The sequence below is a fragment of the Coturnix japonica genome, chromosome 8, assembly GCF_054131305.1.
Source record: "Coturnix japonica strain WE chromosome 8, WE-NBRP24, whole genome shotgun sequence".
NCBI lineage: Eukaryota > Metazoa > Chordata > Aves > Galliformes > Phasianidae > Coturnix > Coturnix japonica.
In genome coordinates this window covers 8,598,049-8,622,638 of record NC_140670.1, presented here as the reverse complement: position 1 = coordinate 8,622,638, position 24,590 = coordinate 8,598,049, and the positions used below count along the sequence as shown (strand labels likewise).

At 43.4% G+C, this 24,590-nt stretch overlaps 1 protein-coding gene across 6 annotated transcripts in view; it reads right to left on the bottom strand.

Moving 5' to 3' along the window:
• Nucleotides 1–326: 326 nt before the first annotated feature.
• The window catches only part of ARID5B (AT-rich interaction domain 5B), a 137,288-nt gene continuing 113,024 nt past the window's right edge, over nucleotides 327–24,590 (bottom strand). For all 6 annotated transcript variants that reach the window (XM_032445602.2, XM_085553999.1, XM_085554001.1 and 3 more), the window contains 3 exons: nucleotides 21,595–21,692; nucleotides 10,242–10,440; nucleotides 327–6,174 (listed from right to left, as the gene is read on the bottom strand). In XM_032445602.2, coding sequence (XP_032301493.2) covers nucleotides 4,027–6,174; nucleotides 10,242–10,440; nucleotides 21,595–21,692 — 2,445 coding nt within the window. In that variant the 3' untranslated portion in view covers nucleotides 327–4,026. The remainder of the gene's footprint in view (nucleotides 6,175–10,241; nucleotides 10,441–21,594; nucleotides 21,693–24,590) is intronic.

Sequence of the window (24,590 nt, the reverse complement as noted above, 5' to 3'; positions counted from 1 at the left end):
ATGGGAAAAAAACTCTGCCCTGAGATACCAATGGAACAGACTTTCTGGAGAAGGTATGAACGTCGTCCCATCCAAAGCTGCTCCTGCAGTCAGCCTGACCGAGCCATGCTTTAATGTGAGCACACTGCGAAAATTGAGGGGCACTGAAGATCTTGTCACTTCCTCCTCTAGGAAATTGCAAACTTCCATTTCTTTAATCTAATCATTTGCAGGAGGGAATATTTTCTCTAGAAAACCAATATAAGAGGGCTGAAAGGTCAGATGGGATAATATGTAATCCATGGTGATAAGGGCTGTTTACAGAATTATTAATCAAACACAAAAGGGAACAGATAGTAACATTTTTTATTAAATATTACAGTGGATCAAAAAGTACAAAATATCTTTTGCCTGCTATGTGATTGGGAAACTATTGGCACATAATACAGTATCAAAAGCATTAATAAGTACAATTTGGAAAACATACAAAAATTGAGTGTTTATAGTTGGCTCAGCTTTATTTCTGGTAGTGTTTAAACTAACACAAAGGTTACTCAATAACCTTTATAATGGGAAACTATATAATATTACTGGGCCATTTTTATATATACAAATCATCACCTTACAGAGCATATAGGCTACATAACTTGAATCACAAAAAGTATACAATATTTACAACAAAAGAAAGTTAAAAAAGTATAAACAGCTAGTAGAGTATGCTGCCATTATTAGAACATATTTAAAACTATGGGTCTGGGGGAGGAGGGCGGGAGGAGGAAGAGAACAAGTGATGTATCGACCACATTTACAGCAAACACCACTGTTAAGTGCTCATGTTACAGTTTTCACGCTGCGGGCCTCGCACCAGGGCAGGAATTCCTGTTTCTCACTAAAATCGTGATGACTGGGTGAGCGGACAGTGTGGGAAGGAGCATCCTGGCAGCCCTGTGAGCATCGCAGTATAGGAGGCACGGCCCTCCTGGCCCACCACCACCTTGTGCTGCCAAGCCAGCTTGTCCTGAGCTACAACAGGCAACTTCCCAGGCACTGGCACACCAAGGAAGCGGCTCACACAGCCAGGCTGACTTGCAGAGTGCTCCTCACTCACTCACCTACACCCTTGCTGGGAGTGCGCTGCACTGACAGCCAGGTGCTACTGTGGATCTGCTTGGTGAAGGCAAGCCCAGCCCGCAGCCAGAAGGCACGCGAGAGCTGCGGCTGCTGGGCCGTCACCTCATCATCTCACAACCTTTAGCATCCCTAATGAATGCTGGACATAGTGCGTTCGGCTTGCAACATTTCTTGGAACTGGTTCTTGGTAAATAAGTTTATGACTCTATTGCCAATTAGATTCCACAGTTTCCTTTACAAACCTATCAATAACAATGGTTTGATTGCACAAAGAGAGGCTTGTGCAATTTCATTCAATAATAAGGCCCCTTGAACTCAAACAATGCAAACAAAGTCCCATTTAAGACATAAAAAAAGTCTTTCAGCCAATGGAGAATTCAATAGCCTTTTGAAAGACTTCCAAGATTTATCTTAAGAGTTCTTAAACAAACAACGCACCCCTTCTGCTGGGGCCTTACGCTACCATTTCTTTTCATTTGTCCCGATGTCTCACCCAGCACACACGAGCCTCCCTGCCAGGAGGGGCCTGGATGGTCTCCTCCCAGGGGAGGCAAAGCCCTCCTCCCCACACTCCCCCCCAGCCCCGCTCGGCATTAGCTCTGCTTCACAGAGGCTATGACCAAACTCCAACGTGACGTAACCAAAGGGAAAGCGGACACTGCATAAACAAATGCACAAACCCAGCACACAGATTTAACAAAACAAGGAAGAGAAATGCTTGTTTTGCCAAACACACTACTCCTATTTGTGTTTGCTGTAGTTTCTCATATTCTCCCCCTGTCCCCCAGCCCTCCCTCCTCCCCACCCATCCCCAAGCCCCTGATTCTCACAATTCAGACCTAGTGCAACTTTACTAGAGATGTCCTCGACATTATGGCCTCTGCCCAGCTGAGCCTGCGGTTCCGTTCCTGTAAGATCCGTGGATCAGCAGGATGCTCTGCAGTGGCACATCCATGTTCTAAGTTCTACTAGTCTGTTTATTGATCAATTAAATATAGTTTTACCACAGGAATATAAAGTATTGAATTGAAGAAGCTGGATCTTTAACAGTAGACAAGTATATTATTCTGGTTTCCACCTTTGGATATTAACTATGATACATTATATATTGTATTTGGCTTCATATCACGGGAAAATTTAATGACATGCCTAGCATGCAAAGTGTTTCTTAGTAGTTTCCATGTTTGTTTTCACATCAATTATGCTGTCTCTGAACAGTAAACTGAGATGGTCTGAATCGCAACCAATTTTCACATTGTAAAAAGCCTCTAAGCCACACTCCTCTATCAATGTCTAGACTCAGCTGCATGGTGGTGACGTCTTTCAGTGTGAACATGCAGCCATAGGATAGCTCTTTCATTACCAAACCCAGCCTCTCTGTGCCTGGCTCTCACTCTCTGGCAGATGCTCAGGGAGGGACGTGGTCCCCATGGAAGTGCCAGGACCATCCCAACGAGTACTCGGCTCCTCTGCCACCTCAGGGTCCAGATTCCATCCACACAAACCCAGCCCGTGGGTGCCAGCTGTGCCCAGTGGCATGGCATCCGCTGCATGACCCCCACCCATCCCACCAAGCCCTGCCCGCGGCATAGGACCTGCACACCCTCGGTTCAGACCATTAGGACTGCTGTCCTAATTGCTGAAATTCTTACCATTCTCACAAATCTCCCATCTGTGTTCTGGACATCTCTGCCATCCACCATCTTGTGTCAGTGAGGTTTAGTTTTCCAGATCTCTGGTACACAGGAGGGTTTCACAGCCTGGGTTAGCTAAGTGCGACTCTCGACAAATTCACGGACCACAATATGGGAAAGCAAAGCTCATTTTGGGAGGGAAAAGCAGCACGAGCCACCACAACAGCATCAGGAAAGTGAGAGGTGCTCAGCACCTGCGGGGTCGGGCCATAGGGAAAGGAACCTTGTTTGCACCCTTGCACCATAATATTACCTATAGTACGTTTGTATCCATTAAGATGAATGTGAACCAGTTGCTTCAGTTTGTAAACAGTAAACATTACCACAAAAACGAAACAAAAACGCTGCTCAGAAGAATGAAGAAGCTGGAAGAATTACAGACATAAAAAAATTAGGACAGCCACAGCCTTTTACAAAAGTTGAAGATAAAATGATAATGTTTAATTTAAAAAGAAAAACCAACAAAAAAACCCCAAGAAAACAAAAAAGAAAAAAAATAGAAAAAAAAAAAAACCCAAACAGAAAACAAACATAAAGAGTACAGAGTATATTGGACAAACAAAACTATATAAATTATTGTGACCAAATGTGACATTGGTAGTTTACGAGGTGGATATGTACAGTCAAATTAATCAGTGTTTACCCTTCTGTTCTAATAGTGTTAAAATGAAAAATCTATTGCCGTTTTACTATACATTGCATTGATTGAATCTTTAAAAGTCAGGAAAGTTACCCAAAACAGCACATCCACTGATCCTGGGGGTTCTCGGCCCTCTTCTCCTCGCCAAGTTCATCTCGAGTCCTCGACTCATTTACAACAACACTCGGCCTCTGGTCCCTGGCTCAATGAAAAGCAAATGCAAACGTCGCCTCTCATTTCAGTGAGCTTGGGACTGGGCCTGCATTTCCACGGCTCCCTTTGAACATTTGCTCCTACCAGACACAAGTACTTTCAGAAAACACATATGCAAAATCCAAAGAACTTTTGAGTGTGTGTGTTGTTGTTGTTTTGCCAGGGCAGGGGTGAGGGGAGAGGGGACCGGCGTGGGGCCAGAATTAAAGAAGTAGTCCTGTCTCGATCACACTCCAAAGCTTTCCGCCACGCGGGATATGACGGCATCCTGGCTTACAGCAATACAGATCTGCAAGACATCATCACAGAGGGAGGAATGTCGCTAACTGAACTGCTCTCCTCAGACCATTTTTTTGTGAGTGAGGGGATTTACAGTTTTGTGCTGGGATGTACGGAGGACAGCTGGGAAGGTGGGAATGCAGCTTGAGGGTTTATAGCAGCTAACGGATAAATGCTGTTATGCAAAAGGTCACCGTACGAGCTTCCTACAGGTGTTGCTGCGGCTAAGTGTCTATACAGTTGCTGAGAATTTGCAGGGGATGTGAGGAATTGTCTCTGCACCATGAGGGAATGGAGAGCCAAAGGCTGCATTAATGGGGAGAGCACGGTCTGGTTTTTCAAGTACTGTAAAGGATGGGAATACCCAGGTGGGAGGCGATTGTTCAGCCCTGCGCACAGGGTTCCTGGATACAAGCCTGGGAAGATTGGGGCTGAGAGGGGAAACTTGTGGCTCTCCAGCACGCTGCCTGAATGCAGCCCATGCAGCGACTTGCTGCCTTCCCCCTCCGCATCGGGTACCTTTTCTTTCACCGAGGTCTCCTTTGGTAAGTGCAGAGGAGAGACAGCTCGGACTTTTTTTTCGGAAATGACTTTGTCCAATTCCTCCAGGCCCCGCTTCAAAGGCCGAGCAGCCCCGATGTTCTGAGGGCTCATTCTGCGGCCAATGATAGGATGCACCATCCCCTCCATCTTCCTCAGGTTCTCCAGTCTCTGTGCCTGCTGCTTCCCGGACCTGTGGAGTAACTCGCTGTGTTTTTTAGGTGCTGTCATGGCCATGGGGGACACACGGCAAGCTTTGGGGTTACAGTCTAGGCTCACCGCCTGGCTGCTCGCAGACTGGAACAGGGAGATACCTTTGCCTTCTTGCTGGGCCATAGATGAGTGAGAGAGACCGGAGCCTGGAGCCTTTGCAGTCTGTTTGTGTATGCTCTTTGGAAGACTCAAATCTGTTGGCTGATCATCTGAAGAGGCTTCCACTGCCGCCTTTTTTTCTTGCTGATGCAAAGATGGGTGATAATTTAAATTTAGTTTTTCTTGGTGTTTGTGTTGAGTAAAAGTAGAAATATTTTCAGACTCTCTGAACATGTCCCGGGGGAGGTACTTTGATGTCTGTTCATTATTAAGGTGGTGCTCTGTGTGCCTATAAAGGTTGTGCAGATGAGGTGATGAATAAAAATCTGCCAGGAAAGTGGGCACACGGGAGTGCTGCAGTGCCCTTTTCTCACTCATTTTATCTTTGCAGTCCTGGATATCTGTCTTCGGTACATACGACTCAGCAAGAGAACTGAGGTGATGTTGTGAAAAATCACAGCGCTGAGGATCCGCTTTACTTAGCATGTCATGTTTAAAAACATCATTAATTGATTTCCTTTCTTCCTTGGATTTAAAACTCTGCACGTGTTGTATGACCGACGGCCTATTAATTGCTATGGGATCGGAATTAGGGACGTGGGGACCTTGTGATAGGCTTGATGACAGTTCATCTCTGCTGTTCAATTTCTTTTTGCTAATCAAAGGTGGAGGAGAACCGTAAGGATAGCTACATAAGGCTGCCCCACTGACCTGTGACAGCAGCTTTTTCTTTGCCAGGGGTGACATAATGCCCGGATTACCCTTTGAGTAGAGCAGTGGTGTGTAACCGAAAGTGGAGTCGTCACTCATGGACCCAGGCAGCTCTTTTTCCTTGAACATGTCAAAGTTCTGGACCACCAGTACTTTGGGCGTTTGCTTCAGTGCATTGTGGATATCTTCGTTTCCCAGCTGATCTACTTTCACCGTGCAGTTTGCAATGTAATCAGCCATCTCCGGCAATTTATCATCTTCCATATCACTTTGAGTGGGCAGCTGGACTGGGAAAGTCGAGAAGGGCATTTCTGGAGGTTCATTTTCTAAGCTCTCAGTAAAAGCTTTGTGTATCCTTCGTTCTGGCTTTGTGTCTTCCAGGGTATCTGCTGAGGAGTGCAGTTGTTTTGTGACAGTGGCATCCAGCACGGTATCTTCATCCAGGGGCATGGAAACACTTGAGAAAGATGATGAATGAGGAACTTCCTCCTTGGCTTTCTCACTGCTTGAGCTGTTTTCTGTCATGTCTGTCTTTTCCATAGGCAGTGCCCGAGCTGCCTCTGGCAAAAGAGGTGGAGGGCCTTGACTGGGTTGTTTCGTCTCTCCTGCTGTAGGATGCTCTGCAAATTTTTTCTGGTCTGCTGATTCTTGATCCTTCTCTTGTTCTGAAGAAACCTAATAAAATGATTCAATAGACAGTTACGAGAATGCTGTACATTTTGGCAGACTGTTCAGAAGAACATACACGGTACACTGTTTGCTACTGCTAGAGATGTACTTGTCAGTCACCATGCTGGAATGCAAGAGCTCGAATACCAGGTACTGGAGTCAAACAAAGAAAACATACCTCCTAGAAATACACCATCCCTGCCAGTGTCATAATAAGGCATTTCAAAGCAGCCTGACTAGAGGCACCAGTGGCTTCACTGCTAAACACTGAGGTTATAGTCTTAAAATTAATTAGGCAAACGCAGGAGAGCACATTTCATAACAGAAACAAAAAGGCTATAAAGATTTTCTCACTAGCCAACTTCACCTATGAGAAGTACACATGCATCCAAACATGTTTTCTTACATGAAGCTGAAAATGCAGTCTGTCCAGCATTGTTCTTAAAATTCAGTGATCACCGAGGAGATCGTTCACACCCAGTTCTGCATTAAAGTGTGAAAATGACAGAAATGGCATACTAGGAATCCCTATTGTAGGCAGCAAATCACTGCTGCAGCTTCACTAGGACAAGCATTTTTTTATTAACAGATTAAATTGAAGTTGTCAACATTCCGTAAGTGCGTGCGCATGCTATAACAAACACAGCTTTTATATGTTATCGTCAATGGGACTGCAGCTCTTTCTGCTTCACCATTAATACAGCCTGTGTGCACAAGTCACACTATTCATCCCATTATGTCGCTGGCTGAACTGTGACCCGCAGAGGTCATCAGAGCATCCCATCTGCGATCCAGCTGACTGACAGCCTTTTTCAAAACTGCTGTCATTCTCCTCTGACATGTCATGGTGGTATGAGACAGTCATAAAACAGCAGCATCGTGTGAACCCTTTATTATTACTGTTTTCCTTCGTTCTTAGTTGTAAAGATAAAACACATCATGAAAGTTATTATCTAAATGCTGCTCTATCGCAGGAGTGGGAGACTGGAGAAGGTCCTAACAAATCTAATCATCTCAGAGATTTATTTCTTCACAGCTGCTTTTAAATATTCCTGTGTGTTTGGCTGGTCTATTAGTTGCAGTGTCCATTAGCTATCGTAACTTCTTCTTTTTAAACTAATAGCTGCCTTTTGCAGTCCAAATATCATCATTAGGTTCTTTACAAAGTACTATCCCTAGTCTCTTGAGCTTATAAAATTACAGGAAAATACCAGACAGATGAGCAAAGCAAGGATGAAAAAAAAAAAAAGACAGAAATGATATTTAATAACTGCACATTCTGCTCTTAGTTTCTGTTAAGCAACATTTTGATTGAAGTTTCAGCTATTGCGGGGAAATGTGCATTCTACGGCTAATAGCATTTTGTCTGGTATCTTGTTACAGAGACAATGTCATTGCAATGGCAGGAAGAGAGGGAAGAGCACAAAGGCAAATGCAATCCTAATAAATTAAAGTTATATTCTCTCCCTGCATACTTCTTGTGCTGTGAGTTGAACGTACAATGGAGAAGACTGCTCTTTTGTAGCTTGGGTATCCTTGAGCCCACAGCTACAGCCCGCTCTGAAGCCACATGCAAGAACGGTGTAAATGGTGGCTTGGCTGGAACCATGCCTACACATCCACACGCAGCGATAAAAGCCCCCTGTGAACAACACACTACCTCTGCTGTCTGGCAAGAGGCCTGCAGCAACCACGGAATCTGTGCTGGGTGTGAGGGGGAAGGGTTTTAAACTGAGAAAGGGGAGGTTTAGGTTACAGATTAGGAGGAAGTTTTTCACCCAGAGGGTGGTGACGCACTGGAACAGGTTGACTAAGGAGGCTGTGGATGCCCCATCCCTGGAGGCATTCGAGGCCAGGCTGGATGTGGCTCTGGGCAGCCTGGTCTGGTGTTTAGTGAACCTGCCCATGGCAAGGGGGTTGAAACTGGATGATCATTGTGGTCCTTTTCAACCCAAAGATTCTGTGATGTGAGGCCTTCCACCTGGCCACAGCAGATTGGAGGCTTCTCCCATCCTGAAGGACTGGATGATGCCTTGGGCACAGAACTCCCTTTGCGAAGAAGCACTGATGAGCACCCAATCCAGGGGGGAAGCATCCACCCCTTGGGCCTCCTCGCTTCTCCGGCTTCATGCAGCCATCCATACAGTAACCCATGTGAAGGATGCAGTTTTTAAATGCCTGCCCTGATTAAACAGGAGCAGGACACCACCATCCATCCTAGAAGTGAGAGATTCATTCTTCTTTAAAAGGTACCATTGTACAGTGGGAAACTGCCATATTTGTGTATTTTTATTGTCTCGGCTCGGCTCCTTATGCTTCTGATAAGTGCAGCTCTAAGAACTCTTCCTGCAAACCACATACAAAAATAACTGCAGTTTAAGCAGCAGGAAGTTTGAGATAGGGAACAACAAAAGCAAGGAAATTCAAAGTTAAGGCTGATGCTCTGTTGCTGGCTTGTTATGCTGTGCTTAAGTGTGGCAGTACCAACAGTATGTAAGGTATCTTGCTGATCTAAGACCCCACAGTAAACAAGCGGGCACAAAGGAGTGACAGGGGAAGAGAGCACAAGCCTTAGCATTTCCTTGCTTTGGGCAATTTGTGTTGAATGTTCCACTGACTTAAGGAGGTTATATGCACTTCAGGTATTTGCAATCAGAAGCAGAGGAGTTTTCCCCCAACGGGGTTCTCTGCTTTAAAATTACAACGCAAGGGAAAATAAAAATCCCTCTCTGAAGAACATTGTTACTTTTGATACTAAAGATGCTGTCGATCAAGGCAATTTAAAACAAATTCTGTTTTGGACAAGAGATGACATTTTTCAGTGTAAGCACAACTTAAAGTGGTACTGGGACACAAAAATCAGAATATTCTGCTCTTGAAACAGCATGCAAAGTCTCAAATGCATCTGTGCTTACTGGTTCTTTGATTTTTTTAAGCAACGAGGAGGAGAGTTGTTGGTAGTTGACTCAATACCAATTTCAGACTGGTTTAGAAACAGAACTTAAGTACCTGCCAGACAGCAATGAAGGCAAGGAAGCAGCCATAGTCTGCCGGGCAAGTCATGTGTTTCAACATTCTTTAAATACTTACTTTCACTGCAACGCCTTGAAGGCTGCTGAGATCTGGCAGACTGAGACAGGAAAAGCAACATCTTGTGTATTTGGTTGTGTGCAAGGAGCTTCAATGCCTCACTTACACAAGGCGCACGGAGGACACAGTATAGAGTGGCTCAGATGGGCAAAAGACACGCTTAAGAAACGCTGGAAGAAAATGTCTATTGGTTTTATAGCACTGAGCTATGTATGAAACTTACCCTTAATCTGCAGACAAATATGAATCCCACTGATCTATCTTTTCATGGGCTGCAAACACAATATCAGAGCTGTCCTATGAGCACACATAATGTGATTCTTTGTGGATACCAGGACCTGCCCACGTGAAGCAGGTTAGCAGCATCTCAGCTGAAAACCATCTGTGGTACGTGAGACCTCAGTCTCAGTTAAAGCTTGGAAGGTGCTTTGCTCAAAATTTAACCTTTGAGTCTAAAGAGAAATTGAGTATAACATGATAAAAGTCTGAGGAGTAATATGTTTTCTGATGGTCACGTGCATACACCTGTAAGTGCACAAGGGCTTATTCCAGAGGTTACTACTATAAAAACCAGCTATACCCAGCAGTTACCACAACATTAGCAGCAATATTAGAGGTTCCCGCACCCTATACTTAAGATTAGGAAATAACTGTGGTAGTTGTGTGGTTTCCTTTTGGCAGATGCTGATCTTTTCGTGGTGACCACTGTGCAACACAACGAGCAGAAATGATACTTGTTGTATCTAGAGCTTGGTCTTCTGCCATCACTCCTAAGCAATATGGAGCTAACCGGTGGCTGTTTGCAACCCAGCAAAATCACAGCAGACACAGCACCACACCAAATGAATTTCTACTGCTGAGCAAACTCGAAGGCCAACTGTTCAGGATTCTCCAGTTTAAATTATGTATTTTATCACTGAATTTTGATTGATTAAAACTGCACATTTTTAATTGAAAAGTTGAAAAGCAGGGAAGCAACCAACCTCAGATGCATCTTGGGGTTTCTGAGCATTATCTTTCTCCTTCTTGCTCTTTTGGTTTTCATTTTTGATGCGTTTTGTTCCAGACACTTTTGTTTTCGCTTCACCCTCCTGGGAACTGTTATCCTGTTTTCGAGGTTTCACTGGAGGCAGTGGCTTATCTTCCTCTCCTTTAATAAATCTTTCATACGGCAGGATTAATCTAGGGGATTAAGGAACAAATAATTGATCAGGTTTTGCTTTTCTAGCAAAGAATAAAATGTATCTACTATGAGCAGTTCTCTTAATAAATCTATTTTCTTCCGTGGCATAAAAGCATCACTGTAAACTCTATATCTACAAATCCAAGTATGATAAATCAATTTATTTGGCAAGATTACTGTGTGGCATAAATTGAGTGGAGTTGGCGCATATCAGTTGTCAGTGAGGCTGTAGTGGTTCAGGCAGCCACACCAATTTGTACAGATGAGGATACGTACGAGCCACTGTTTTAGACTGATTTAAAAAAACCCAACACAACCATTTACCATTAAAAAAACCCACAACCATTTTTTCTCCCTATCCTTAAAAAGCATGCAGCGAACCCCAGGGAAACACCTCCAAAGCCCCAGCCAACCTGATAACAGCTATACCATTTCCAGGCTGGAGTTTCCCCGGAGTGCAAGGATAAATGCCAGAAACTGGGTGGAAGACATCCGAGTATGGAAACCTGCAACAGCGGGCACAGCACACAGCGCAGTGCAGCGCCAGCCCACCCTGACCCTTCTAAGCACCCCCACACAGGGTGCCAGGCACCACAGTCCCTGCCTTCCCAAATGAGTCTTTTCTTTTAAAGAGTTAAAAGTGAAAGAATTTTGAGCAGTGGAACCTTCCTCCATGAAGCGTACAAAATCGCTTTAAAAAAAGAAAGAAACACAAACAGAAAATATCCTCCCCCAAAAGCATCAAACACTCTGAGTTTTAATCTATCTGTTTTCCCCTTGCTATTCTTGATCTGAAAGGGAAAATAACCGATATAATTAAAAGGGATGGATTGCATTACAATCTCAGTTTCAACTTCAGTGATTAAAGTTTTTATAATGCATTTGGTATGATTAATGACTCACTGTGGGATTAATACAAGACTGAGACTTTAAAAATATGAACTTTCATACGGCAAACATAATTTGTTTTTGTTTTTTTTTTAAAGGCAAGTTGACTCTATGAAGAAAATGTACTTTGCTTATAAACAACATAAATCTGCTCAAATACCAGGAATCCTTAATTATCTTTAATCTAGGACTGCGAGGCAGAAACCTCTTTGGTTCAGATATTCGTTTGTTATCCTAGAATCAGCTCCTAAGCATGCAATTTTGATTTACATACTTAGATGTTCAAACACAGTTTGGGCTTAAGAGAGCAGAAATTAGATTGCTTGTGATCATAATATTTTACATTTTAATAAAATACAACATAAATTATGTTAAAATATAAACCTAATTTATGCTATATTAGAAACAAAATTCATTAACTGAGCATGCTCTGACATGGTATGTGCAAAGAGGCGTGAATAATACTTTCTAGCCCTGAATTTGGCAGGGCTCCAGTAATGAAGCTAAGCAGAGCCCACAGGGAATATTCATCTTCAGATCCCATTACAAACTGAGTTTAAACATGTTACAGCTGCTAAAACTGGAAACTGCTCCCTCTATGCAAACTTAGCAAAATAATACGTAGTTGCCAAATACCTGCTTCCCACTGTAATATTACAGTTAATGTTTATATAATAAAAAGCATAACTAAGCAGAATCAGAAAAAAATAATCTTGTTCATACTTGAGGCTGCTGAATTTCACTCACAAAGCACAAATATTCGTGCAAGCACCAGATACCTCCCCGTGCTGCACGCAGTGCTATGGACTTGACTTGAGGCGAGGCTGGACTCCACACAGGGCAACACTGATGTCGCTCTGCCATGTGTTAAATATTTAAACTCGCTTTTAATAAAAACACGTTTTATGACAATACTTGTTAGCGCTGCGAGGGGACTGTTTGGCTTTGTTTTGTTTCCATAGGAACACGTTGCCCGTTACAAATCCCCACCTCCCCTCAACAGGCCCTCGGCGCGTCCAAGTGCTGTGCAAGCAGGCTGCCATGGCCCTGGTGTGCCTGGCTGCAAGGAGGGCACGTGGTTGCGGCCCAATGGTGGGCCTTGCTGCAAAGATGGTACACGGGGGGCTCCAGGCACAGCTGGGCCTGGGCTGCGGCAATGGAGAGCATTCACATGCCTCCCAAAGCTCCTCCTCCTTGTGGTGCACCTCACCAGAACTCATTAGCTTTGGTGCTAATTAGCAACCGTGCCTTAAAATTTCCTTTTCTTATCCTGAGTTCACGTGGGAGTACAACATTTTCATTTTAGTTATTTTTCACTGAGCTCAGCAGTTGGCAGTATGACAGCAGTAAAAATACATTTCACATCGCCGGTCAAAGGCCTGGAGCCAGCAGCAGGAAATCTGGAATTAAATGTTTCTTGTATCTGGAAGGAGGCATGACTAAGGTAAAACGGAACCAAAACACAGGGATGGCTTGTTGGAGAAGCTCTGTGCCTCGCTCCCAGCACAGTGCTGTGGGTGCGGGGGGCACGGGGGATCCCACGCGAGGCGGCACATGGAGCCCAACCGCACCAGAACGCTCTGCGTGTTGAGACTTCCGCTGGTTACAATTTTCACTGAGCGTTTCTTCAGTTATCCTGTCACGGTACAACACAATTACCCACAGGATATGATCTTATCATTTGATTATTAGAAGTTTTTATAGCACAGGAGTAATAAAGCTAAGGCAGCTCTCAGAACGGTTAGAGCTCCGGCTCACATGCCATTACCGCTCGCTGCACAGCCAAGTTAAGGTCAATATTGCCCAACGCAGGAAGAATGCGATCTGCTATTATCCAAATAGTTTAGCAGAATGTGACATGTCTGAAACGAACGCAAGGTTTTTGTCAAATATTTGCAGCGCAGGTAAGATTTAATCAATCTTTGCATGAGGAAAGGGAAGACGGGGCTCGCAAAAATGCACCTCGACACCTCAAATGGGCTCTGCTCAGAAACAACACCCGCACTGCCAGCACTTTGAACGGGGCTGCCCTCAGCGGTGGGGGGAGTATCAAAGTACTCACAGAGGAGGAAAGGGGGGCTGTTCTGTGGCTGAAAGAATATTTACTTGTAAAGCCTGCGAGGAGACCAAATAAAAGGGTCTTTATCATGATCAAGACTCCAATATTAAGATTAATAAAATGTATTATTTATAAGTCAATTAACATAAATAGAATATGTAAGCACCAGTGTATTAAAAAATCTTTCCACAGGCAGCAGATTTTTAGCAGCATGAGGGTTTTTTTTTTTTCCCCTGGAATAATACAAGAATAACATTTTCCAGCCAAGAGCAGAAACAGTAGGGGAGTCTTTGCTATCACAGAGCTTCTTATTAAATTCAGTCACTGTGAAAAGCGAGCCTTTTTTTTTTTTTTTTTTTTTCCCCTAAATAAAGACAACTTAAAATCAATACAAGTTAGATTAACAAATCAGTACTGTACTAATCCTGATTTATTACAATCGGCGATATTAAGTTTAATCACGTATAAACTGCTACTCAACAAAAGATTTTGCTTTACTAAGTCCTGAATTAAATAACGGTGCAGAGCGTACTGAGTTTTCAGATCTGCATCATCTGATATTATGAAAAATTCAATGTACTCCTCTGCAGCAGATGTCAGAGGTCAGCAAATCTATTACAGTAATGTAAGTAATCTGGCTTTCCGCCAACGTTTTTTGTTGTTTTTTTTTTTATAAAAAAAACACTGAAGCAGATAATTTTATATTTACAAATTCTAAAATCCTCCAGGGACTGAATATCTTTCCCAACGAAAAGCAGAAACTTCACATTAGAGAAATGTATTTCACAGTATATCAAACATGTCTTCATCATTAGCATTTCATAAAAAGAAAAAAAACCTCCTTAATCTCTATTAGACGACATTCCTCCCCCCCCCCCCAGCTACAGAAATAACAATACAAGGTCTAATCTGAGCCGATAACCACTACATTTTCATGTATTGATTATAAAGAATGAATGACTCTTTTGGCCCAACTCTGCTTCACGTAACACATGAGAGCATGTCTATTTATAGGCATGATAAAAAAAAAAAAGTCGTTGCAATAATGCAAAGGATCTGACCAACCCAGAAAGAGGAAGGAAATTAAATGTTAAGGCTGCCAGTTTCCTCTCTAATTCTCCCCACTGTGTGTGGATATTACGGGGTGCTCAGGCCAGGGAGGAACCATATGCCCATGACACAGCGCTCTGTCCGTGGGCTGCACAGGGGGAAGGAGGGCAGGAGGCAGTTCAGCACAACCCCTGCAGTATTTTCATGCCGTTTGTCTCAGTGTTTATTTTTGTTTTCTTTCTGGCAGAATAAAATATTCCAACATGCCTCCCATTGACATCATCTTGCTTTCTCAAGGGCTCCAAGCCCAACACAAAACAGTGCGCAAGGGAGCCTCTCAGCCACAAGAATAATCTTGGAAGGACATGAAATACCAGAGCCCATTACTTGGGAGACGCTGCCCCTTTTCCATTCTTGGCAAGGAGGTTAAGGAAGTTGTTTGCAATGGGAATGGAAAAAGACTTAAATCTGCTCTACCGAATGAACACAACCATCGGTTAACCCATGGAACTCAATGCCAGTGGTTATCCGGGGGCCAGGGGATTAGTGAGATTATGCAAGGTTTAGATGCTAATGTAAATCATGAGAACAGTAAATCCTCAGATTCAAAAACACTGAGAAGGGACAGGCAACAAATCACCTTGCTGGTAGGAGTTTGGAAAACACTTCCCTCCTGGGCATACTAAGTCACAGGTGAGTGGGTCTTGGCTCCTTCCCTGAAGGCACTGCTGGGGACAAGATGACTGTTCCGCCAGGTTCACTAGGGGATCTCTCTGTTAGGTCCTTGAGAGCAGCAGGGCACAGCCATCGTCAGCAAGGAGCCAAGATGAGCAGCACTGAGCTGGGGCGACTCCAGCAACAGTCCTCATGCAGAGGTAGGCAGTCCCAGGGCAGAGGGGCCTCAGTCGATAACCTCAGTTGCAGAAGTCTCATTCTCTCACCACAAACTCAATGGCAAAGCATTCGGTTGTTTTAAGGGACCAGGAGCAACACCCCAGCTCTGATCCCAAAAGAAGGTCTGTCTTTTTTACACTTATGTTCTTTAAAAAGAACAAATCCTGGAGCAATGCTGTCACAGGAAACAAGTCACATTCAACAGCAATCAGCTGGTGAAGATTGGCAGGAGTGATAGGCAGCTGTCCTGAGCACCAGTGAACAGTTTCCAACAGAGAACAGGGGGGAGGAATAACCCAAACTCTAAGATCTCAGCCTGTTTTCTGAAATAGGAATATGAAACACAAGGAGGAAATCAAGCCTGATTTCCCTGTGCTGCATTGTACAATCCAGCAGTTACGAAAGCAAGCCTTGCATGCTTTTGTGCAGAATACAATAGCAACAGGATTATTTGCATATGTCTGAAGTACAAAACTGGCATGTATTTTATCAGCAAAGGCAAAATATGTTAGAGTTCGATTTTGTTTCCAAAGAACTTTCCTTCCTTAAAGAAATGGCTCTTTCATCCTTTCATCAGCAACTTTCCTCACAGCCCACTGGGAGTGCTGGTGGGTAATGAGAACAGCTCGCTGCTGAAAGGTGGGAACTGCATTGCTGTGAGAGAATTCAAAGGCACTTTGTTTTAGGTAAACTAGAAATTAGTGACATTACAAACACAGCTGCTGATTTAGCTTCACTGTCAGGCGATGCAAGCTCAGACACTCTCCATCCTATGGCTCAGCAAGGGGAAACAAGCATCCCAGATTTAGTGTACAGCGAAGGGTGCAAGACCCTGAGTGGAAGGGAAGATATGGCTGGGGAATTAGTTCCCTGCAAGGAAGAGAGACCATGAGCCTCTCTGGAAGAGAATACCCGATCATCTGGTGTGCTCACCCGATGACTCCAGTGCTCACCACTAAGTATCCTAGGCTGGAAACCCAGTGCTGAAGAAATTCTGAAAAAACAGCACGTCCTCAGATGTTCTGAATGGACAGCTAAGGATCTGTTATTTAATGGTAAACAATTACATTCCTCTGTCATCTGATACTTTTTAAATTTTGGGGAGGGGGGAGCTTTCTGAATTTTCAATAGTTCCTTTGTTAAAGCATCTGTTACTCACATAATTGAAAAGATGTTTGTTCAGTGGTATGCTTGAGAGTGCAGTTATTTAATCTTAATGATAAAGCCCCAAGGGCAGAAAATCTCAAGAAGAAACCTCTTGTTATTTATCAAAAAATAACCAAACCAAACAAACAACAACAAAAAAAAACATCTCAAAAATAACAGGAAAAGAAAAAGAGGACTACGACACCTCATCTATCTTCAGGCTTAAATTCATGCTTGATGGAAAACTACTCAGACAGTTTGAAACTTGAAAAGTTTTCTGGGAGTTTGTGACTGGCTGAAGTGGGAGGGGGGCAGGAAAGTGGGGTGAAGACAAAAATAAAACAAGTTGCTATTACAAGAAGAAACTACTGCTTGGCAAGGTTGGTTTTTTTTTTGGGTCAAACAAAGAGCTAGCTGTAGTTTACAGGATGACATAACACTTGATTAACTTTTGCCTGAGGATGTTTTCACACTTAGCAATGTAAACCAAAACCTCTGATAAATTACAACATAAATTAGAAGACTACCATAAGCATTTTCACGTATATACTCTAAAAGGCTCCTATTTTTTCTCCCCTCCTAAAAGACCAGCTGCTATTTGCTACAAAACTCCACCAAAATGCTTACACTTTACCAAAATTATCCAAACGCTTTAACAAAACCAAGCAGCATTTGTAAGAAATGCAGGACTCTCCTTGCATATTGAATTACTTCACAATATCCTTAGGGTAGAGAAACTTCACGGTTCTTAAAGGGAAACCATATAAGGGACTTATTTTGACCCGCCTTGTGTTTCTGATAATACATAATATTTATGTGTGCAATTCAGACTAAAAAATATCAGAATGGGCTCCAGGTTGCAGGCTGGATCTCACTGTTCTCAGTCTGCTGGAAGGGGACAGATGTGCAGCATGTACTGCAGGTGCCCAGGGGCCACAGACCCCAGGAGTCTGTCCCCAAAGCATGGCACAACTGCCCTGCAGGGCTGCAAAACCCCACAGCCCACTGAGGTCCCCTCAACCACATGATCCCTGCAATGTCCTGGCAGCCGTGGCTTTAGAGCAAACTGCCCATTTGGCTACCTGGATTTGCAGACAGGTGAGTCCTGCCATGGTCCCTTGCCACCTGGGTCTGACCAGGACAGCTGGGCAGCCAAGGCTCTGGTGGCTCATGAGCTGCTGGCCACAGCACCTTCCAACACAACACATTTGTCCACTGCATAGCTGAGGGGCAGCACTACACTCTGCTATACACCAGCAGCCCCAGCCCTGCACATCCGTGTGTAGCTGCTGGACAGGGCTTGCTTTGGAAGAAACTGAGATGAAAGGCAGCCAGGCTCTGAGGCGCAAAAGGCCCCAACATGCAATTGCACACGTTTTATTTGCAACTTTTTACACCTTGCGAAACAGCAAGTTGGTGGTGGTTTTTGTGTTTTGTTGCTTTTTTTTTTTTTTTTTTTTTTTTTTTTCTGAGGGGGTGGAGGTGTAATATTTATGAAAAATCCCTACCAGCAACGTCACTGGCGCTGCAGAAACACAGCCTATCTTTTACAAGGGGTAATTAAAGCTGCCGATCATGTGTTCTTTGTAAAAGCAAAAGAAACCTCAACCCCTGCATGTGAAACCCACAACTGCATTGGGGAGGGAAGGCAGCGGGGAGCAGAGCGCTTCGCAGAAGAGCAGCCGTTTCTGAGGGCTTGCTGATAACAGGGAGATGGGGCTCCAACAAGGGCTCACACTCCCCAGGAAGGCCCAGGTGAATAGAGCTGACACGGAGAGCACGGGAACCGCCTGCACAGAGCACAAACAGTAATGACCAAAACAACAACAACAACTCAGCTCTGCACGGCCTGAACCACAGACAGCAACAGCCCCACGATGGGAAAACATTAATGCTTTTTATATTGGTAATCATCTGTAACATGAGCAATTAAGTACTGTACTAATGGACTATAGCCAAGAGCCTGGTACTAATATTAAAAACTGACAGAGATGGATAGATATGGAAGGGAAACCAGGCTGACAAAAGACATTTTATGAAGTGCTGGGGCCTACCTGAAACAACCCAATTGGAGGCAGGTTCAGACCAGCCATGCCTACAGTGACAATAACACATTCACTGGCATTACATGATATCTGCTATACTTTAAATAAAAACACACATTACTTCTACTCAGCATCCTGCACTTTCATTATTACGCTCATTAATAAAACAGAAGTTGTCTAACTAGTGTACAAATAACACTTACTGAAACACTTGCAACCTCACCTCGTTTTAAAATGAAAACATTTACAGGAAACACAAACCGTACTGCTTGAAATGAATCAGTTGATAAGGCACCCAGAATCTCCCCTTAGAGGGAACAAGGCCCAGGCCGTCCCCAAGCTGCCTGCCACCCAGGGCCCAGCAGGGACAGGCACTGCAGACTCTCCTGCTGTGATGGGCACTAGAGAGCAGAGCCTGCCCTCAGCCACACCAGCACTCCTATACTTTGGCTTGGTTTTAGTGCTTGCTACCTTGGCACACTTTCTGACTCTTCTCTCTTTTCTATGAACCAGGCACAGGGTATGGAAACCCATCCTGCAGCGGGGCGCTGGGAGGAGTGGCTGGGCGGCCATGTGGGGAGTCACATGCATTACATACTTTAGTATCCTAATGCTGTCACTGGAAGGTCACTGCTATCCATGCAGCTCTGGGAGGCTCAAGCCAGTACAAACAGCTGGTAGCTTCTCCATCAACTTGAAAACTAGCTACCACAGCACCGTGCCCTTGGCATCTAGTTGTGGAGACGGATGGCAGGGCTGAGGCAAACAGCAGCACCAGTGGCACCAGGGAGCTGCCTGTCCTGCCTCCAGTAAGAAAGGAAAGGCCACTGGGATCCAGAAGGGAAAAATCATGAGGTTTATTCAACATTTACTTCCCAGCTTAATTCAATTTCCAGTTTAGCTTTACAGCTCACCTTCAAGTTAGAAAATGTATGTGCATCCTGAATCATTAATGTGTATTCCTGCGTTGCAGTTCTAGCTTTAGATTAAATGTCATCTGAGCACTTTGGCTATAAATGAACATTACATTTACAGGTGCTGTAGTTTGAATTACCAGCTGAAACAAACCATGACAATTTCATTTACTTTTTTTCTAAATCTGAGGCTCAATACAGTTTTCTCATGATAGAAGAAGAGAGTCTAACACCAGAAATCTAGAGACTGGACCAATCATTGAGGTTTTTTCTACGTAAGTTTCAGTTTTTCGGACCAGATTTGGTAAAGCAGATCTAATGCCAGCTCAGAGCTGATCTAAAAATCCTACAAGACCCTTTCTTCAGCTGCCATCTTTTGACAGCCCACCACACAGACCTGAGCAATAGGTCCTGGCTCTGGAACATGATCCCTTTGCTGTGCTCTTTGATGCCTTAAGACTCATCTCAACCATCAGCTAAAGCTATCTCCTCCCTCAGACCGGCTCCTGGCAAGCAGAATTATTTTTGGGTACCCAGAAAGCCTGTTGTACCTTGAAGGCAAGGTGAATCTGCTCAGCTTTTCTAGTGAGCACAACAAGCTGTGGTACTTTGTAGCATATCCCTAAGTAACTTCTGATTAAGTCACAGGAAGGAGTCTCTGTGCATCATGAAGAAGAAGAGCACAATTCCAGGATCTTGCATGTAAAATAATGAACCGCGAGCATGAAAGTAGAAGAAAGAGAGGAGGGTTCATTGTGTCTTTGTGAATGGCTCATTTATTTTTCCATAGCTAGTGAGGAATTGCTCTCTCAGTGAATCTTGAATCTCAGCACCAAGCCAAGGAACACTTGTTCCCTGTGTGCCCTGAACTCGCAGAACCTGAACTCTCAATGTGCCCAGGTCCCCTCTGACAAAAATAAAAACCAGGGTTCTGCAAGGTACACCTGGCCAGGGAAAGCCCAGGCTGCCAGCTTCAACCAATCCACTGGCCTGGGTTCAAAGAGGAACCCCTGAGCCTCTTGGAACTGTAATGAGGGAAGAGCTGAATTCAGATAACCTGATGAATCAATTAGAGCAATCTATAACACTTGTCAGCAACGCAATAGCAGAGAAAATGCTATCTGACATGTACAGCAACTCACACAACTTGCCCTACTGCTTGGCTCCAAACTCTGTTATAGTGCACTGGATGGAACTTCTTGGTGCACCCCGGCCCTCATGCCAGAGCTGTGAAGGATGGCAACAAGCCTTTTTCTCCACGGTGCAGGCAGCATCTCCCTCAGAGTGCCCAACACATAAAGCATGAAAAGAGGGTGAAAAAATGCCCAGCACGCACAGTTCTGTGCACAGCAAGACCAGCCTTTTCCTGAGCCCAGCACCGTAACTTGTTTACACCCAGGAACAAGAGATTGGACTTTCCTTATTTGAGCCTGAAATTGCAGATCTTGTACTAAAATTTTCTTGTCTACAGAAAAAAAAAAAAAAAAAAAGAAAAGTTTCTAAAAATCTAAGTAAACCAAAACAACATTCCAGCTCCAGTATTTTATTCAGTGCATGCTGGCTTCACAAGCCCTGGAAGTTATTATCTACATGGGAAGAATAAGAAATCAACAGTTCTGACCAGCAACAATGGCTGCAGAGAAAGAGTGTTTGGCAGCAGCTCGCAGGCAGGGAGGAGGGAAGGAATGCAGTGAAGAAGAGGAATGCAATGCTCTGCATGACCTACAACATTAACAGCACCCTGCATTGTGGGCCGCCCCATTATTTTGATCACAACCACAATTTGCTTAATTGGTATTCCTAAAAAACGACAGAAGACAAGTGTCTGCATCAATTAGCTGTCGTTTCTCATTTTTCCTTTAGTATGCTTTGCTCCATTTTTCAGCTTCTTTACCCGGAAATCTGTTGTAAAAATTAAGATATGTACCAAAGAAAAATAGATGCTTGTTTTATTTATTTAGCCACTGGAGACATTTATTCTGGTTTAAATTACAATGGATTATCTGACTAAACTGTTGGGGGAAAATTTACTACATCTTTAAGAAACCTCTCTCTCTCCCTCTCTCTCTCTTTCTCTAATTCCTTATAAAACGCTTTGAAGGTTCTCCAAATTAATTTTTTCATTATTAAACAAGCATTTCAGATTCGTTATCTTACCTTTCATAATGTCTGCGAGTACATGTAGCAGCACTTGTGCTTCCAGGGTTACCACCTAATTCATCATAAATATGTTTCCATTGTCGACGGGCTGTTATCTGTAAAAATGGCAATGGAAAATTTAATCTTGCATCTTTACAGATTCTACAGCGTTTGAGTTCACAACAACAAATGCATGTGTGACACTTCCAGAACAGCATGTACTACAAGAACAATAAAAGCCCCTACAGAATATACAGAGCACACAAAGCTCTGGGTGTTGGGTTGTGGTTTTTTTTTGGTAAGTTAACACTACGCCTATTTTCTCTCGCTCTTAAATGGAGTGATCTGACTGATTCATTATCAAGTCACAAGCAATCCAGCCTCACAAAAGAGAATCTCAATCAATATAGGGTCATTAACCATCAGAAGTTATGCAGACAAATCCCACGGTGAATTATGAAAATGAAGCCAGACCCGTACTCAGCACAAATAATGATTACGTAGTTATTTTAACTGAATTAGAGAAAATAAATCTGCTGCAAAACCCAAATCCACCACAGAATTCTGTAAATCCACAAAAGCATAGTCTGTAACTCTATAGGTTACAAGCTGTTTATTTTTATCCATTTATGTCAGTAAAATATATAGATCAAATAGTAATGAAATCTTAACATACTCCAATGTTAATATTTGAGCTATGTATTTTATTGGACTACACAGATGAAAATAAACATCTTGTAACATATTGAGTTGCATACCATGGCTCTGTTTTTCGTTCAGAAATTAGGATTATACAGAATAACAGATGGAAGACCTGGCAAAAGAATTGTTTCTGAATACCACTTCATTATTTTATATATTCCGCTATATTTAAAACAGGAAGAAAAACAGGAATAGGACAAGCACAATAGATCACCCTCCTTTGCCTGCAGCTCATAAAGAAGGCCAGTGGAAAATTGTGGGGGCAATTTTGGGAGAATTTTGTCATTTTCTGTGGAATGCTGTGGATTTTAATATATTCAGCCCCGGAGGCTTCTTTGGAGTTACCCACAGAGCAGTCAATGGCATTTACTGAGGAGCTAAAGGCAGCAATCAGAAGAAAACAAATATTACAACTCGCAATCTGAGGCCTGTAATTTTAATCTAAAGAAGAGGAGATAGCTACCATCATTAAATACTACAGGGTAAGAGGTATTTCTTTCTAGCTCTACATAAAAGGAAAATCCTTCCTTTGCTGAAATCATTCTCTGAAGCCAAAAGGCTGCCTGCAGACTTAGCATTTGGTATTGTTACAGTTCCTCCAAGTTCACTGCTTGTGTAGTTCTCAGAAAACATCTGCACCAGCTCCAACTCACTACCAGTACTTAGTAGTGCAGATAAATTCAGCACAAATGAACTACTGAAATAAAACCAAACACTCAGCTGAGGAAAAAGTTCATTCAAAATCTATTTAAGTCCTTACAGCATCTCTTCCCCAAACTACCCACACTTCGGTCTATTATTTTCACTGAAGGGGTTGAGAAACTGGAATCATAATGAGCTGTAAAGAACATCAACTCCTGGGAATATTAAAGGATGCTCCTTCTGCAGCCTGAAAGGTCAAAAACCATTGGATCACGTCCCAAGCTGTAAAGGAAAGCTTGGATGGAAAGCCACCTCAGGTCCTGCCTCTCACACCTTTGTTATGGTCATCGGGACAGGCAGAAGGCATGGCCAAAAAACCCTTGCCTTTTGATAGCTACCCAAAATCACAGGTCCCTAGTGGGCTGTTGCAAGAGGCCTTTTATCAAATGTAACATGGCAGCCTCAGAGGCTAAGGGAACAAAAATGCTCAAAGCTACATGGTGAGCTGTGCTCTCCCCTCCTAGCAGGCCTGGCCCAGCTGGCATGCAAAGCTTTGGGCCAGGACTTCATCTTTGTCTAAGTACAGTGGTGCTGTGGCAGAATCTCTGAACTTAAACAAAGGAATCGTTACAAAGAGGTCTACAGCAAGTCCCCTTTTTAAACATGCCCATGCTACTATGAAGCATGGTGTCCATTTTCAAAAAGAACATAGCAGCCTTAGAACCAAAGTCTCATTAACTATGAGCCAAATCCAAAGTTGATAGTCAAGCTGGAGCAATAGCAAACACAACCTTCCTTAAGGTGGAAAGGGAATCCCTCTGAAGTCACCGGACCCTTACTGGTGTCATCTCCTCTAGGCTCTTAAAAATAATAGTATTTACATAAACATTTGCCCAGCTTTATCCAATTCTGCCTCTGCAGAGGATCAGAACTCCTTAGCAATTAGCAGAGTTGTGCCCTCCCACGTTTAAATTTGACATTCCCTGAAATAACTGTTATTCTAACCAAGCCTGTAGATGAGTTTTCCCCTGCTCTGGAAAGTTTAGGTTTTATGCTTAATAAACTTCAAAGGACTAAAGTAAGTGATAAATTGCATCCTTAAAAAACCTGAACAAAATGCAGCGTTGTGAAAACCTCACAACTACCATGCAGGGCAGCACTGCTCCAGATGGATGCTTGCGCTGGCTACGTTCAAATTAAGGACTGCTTGCTTTTCTCATGGAAGTCTCTCCCACCCACCTTCAGTGATGATGAACTTCTTGAGGAGCCAGGAAAGGGTACTGCTTGGCAATGCTTTGCTTATGGTTACTGTTTGTACCCAAAAGGCCTGTCTTGGTTGCTTTTACACAGCGGCTTTCTACTCTGAATGGGTTCCTATGTGGTCCTTGTTAGTGACACACCCGTGACTGGGACACATGAGAAACAGAAAAGGAGGCAACAGAAAAGTGCAAAAATATGAAAATGTTTTAGTTGGCTGAGCAGGACATTTCCTATAAACGCATTCACAAGTGTCATTTTTAGGGGCATGGAGCTTTAGTAATGTAAGACAACAAACATTCTGTAAAAGCTTTAACAACTACTTCCTAAGCACTTTCATTTCATACTTCTAGTAAATTCACTTTCAGTTTCTTGACTTCAGTTGACCTGCTGTAGGAGACATCATACAGAGG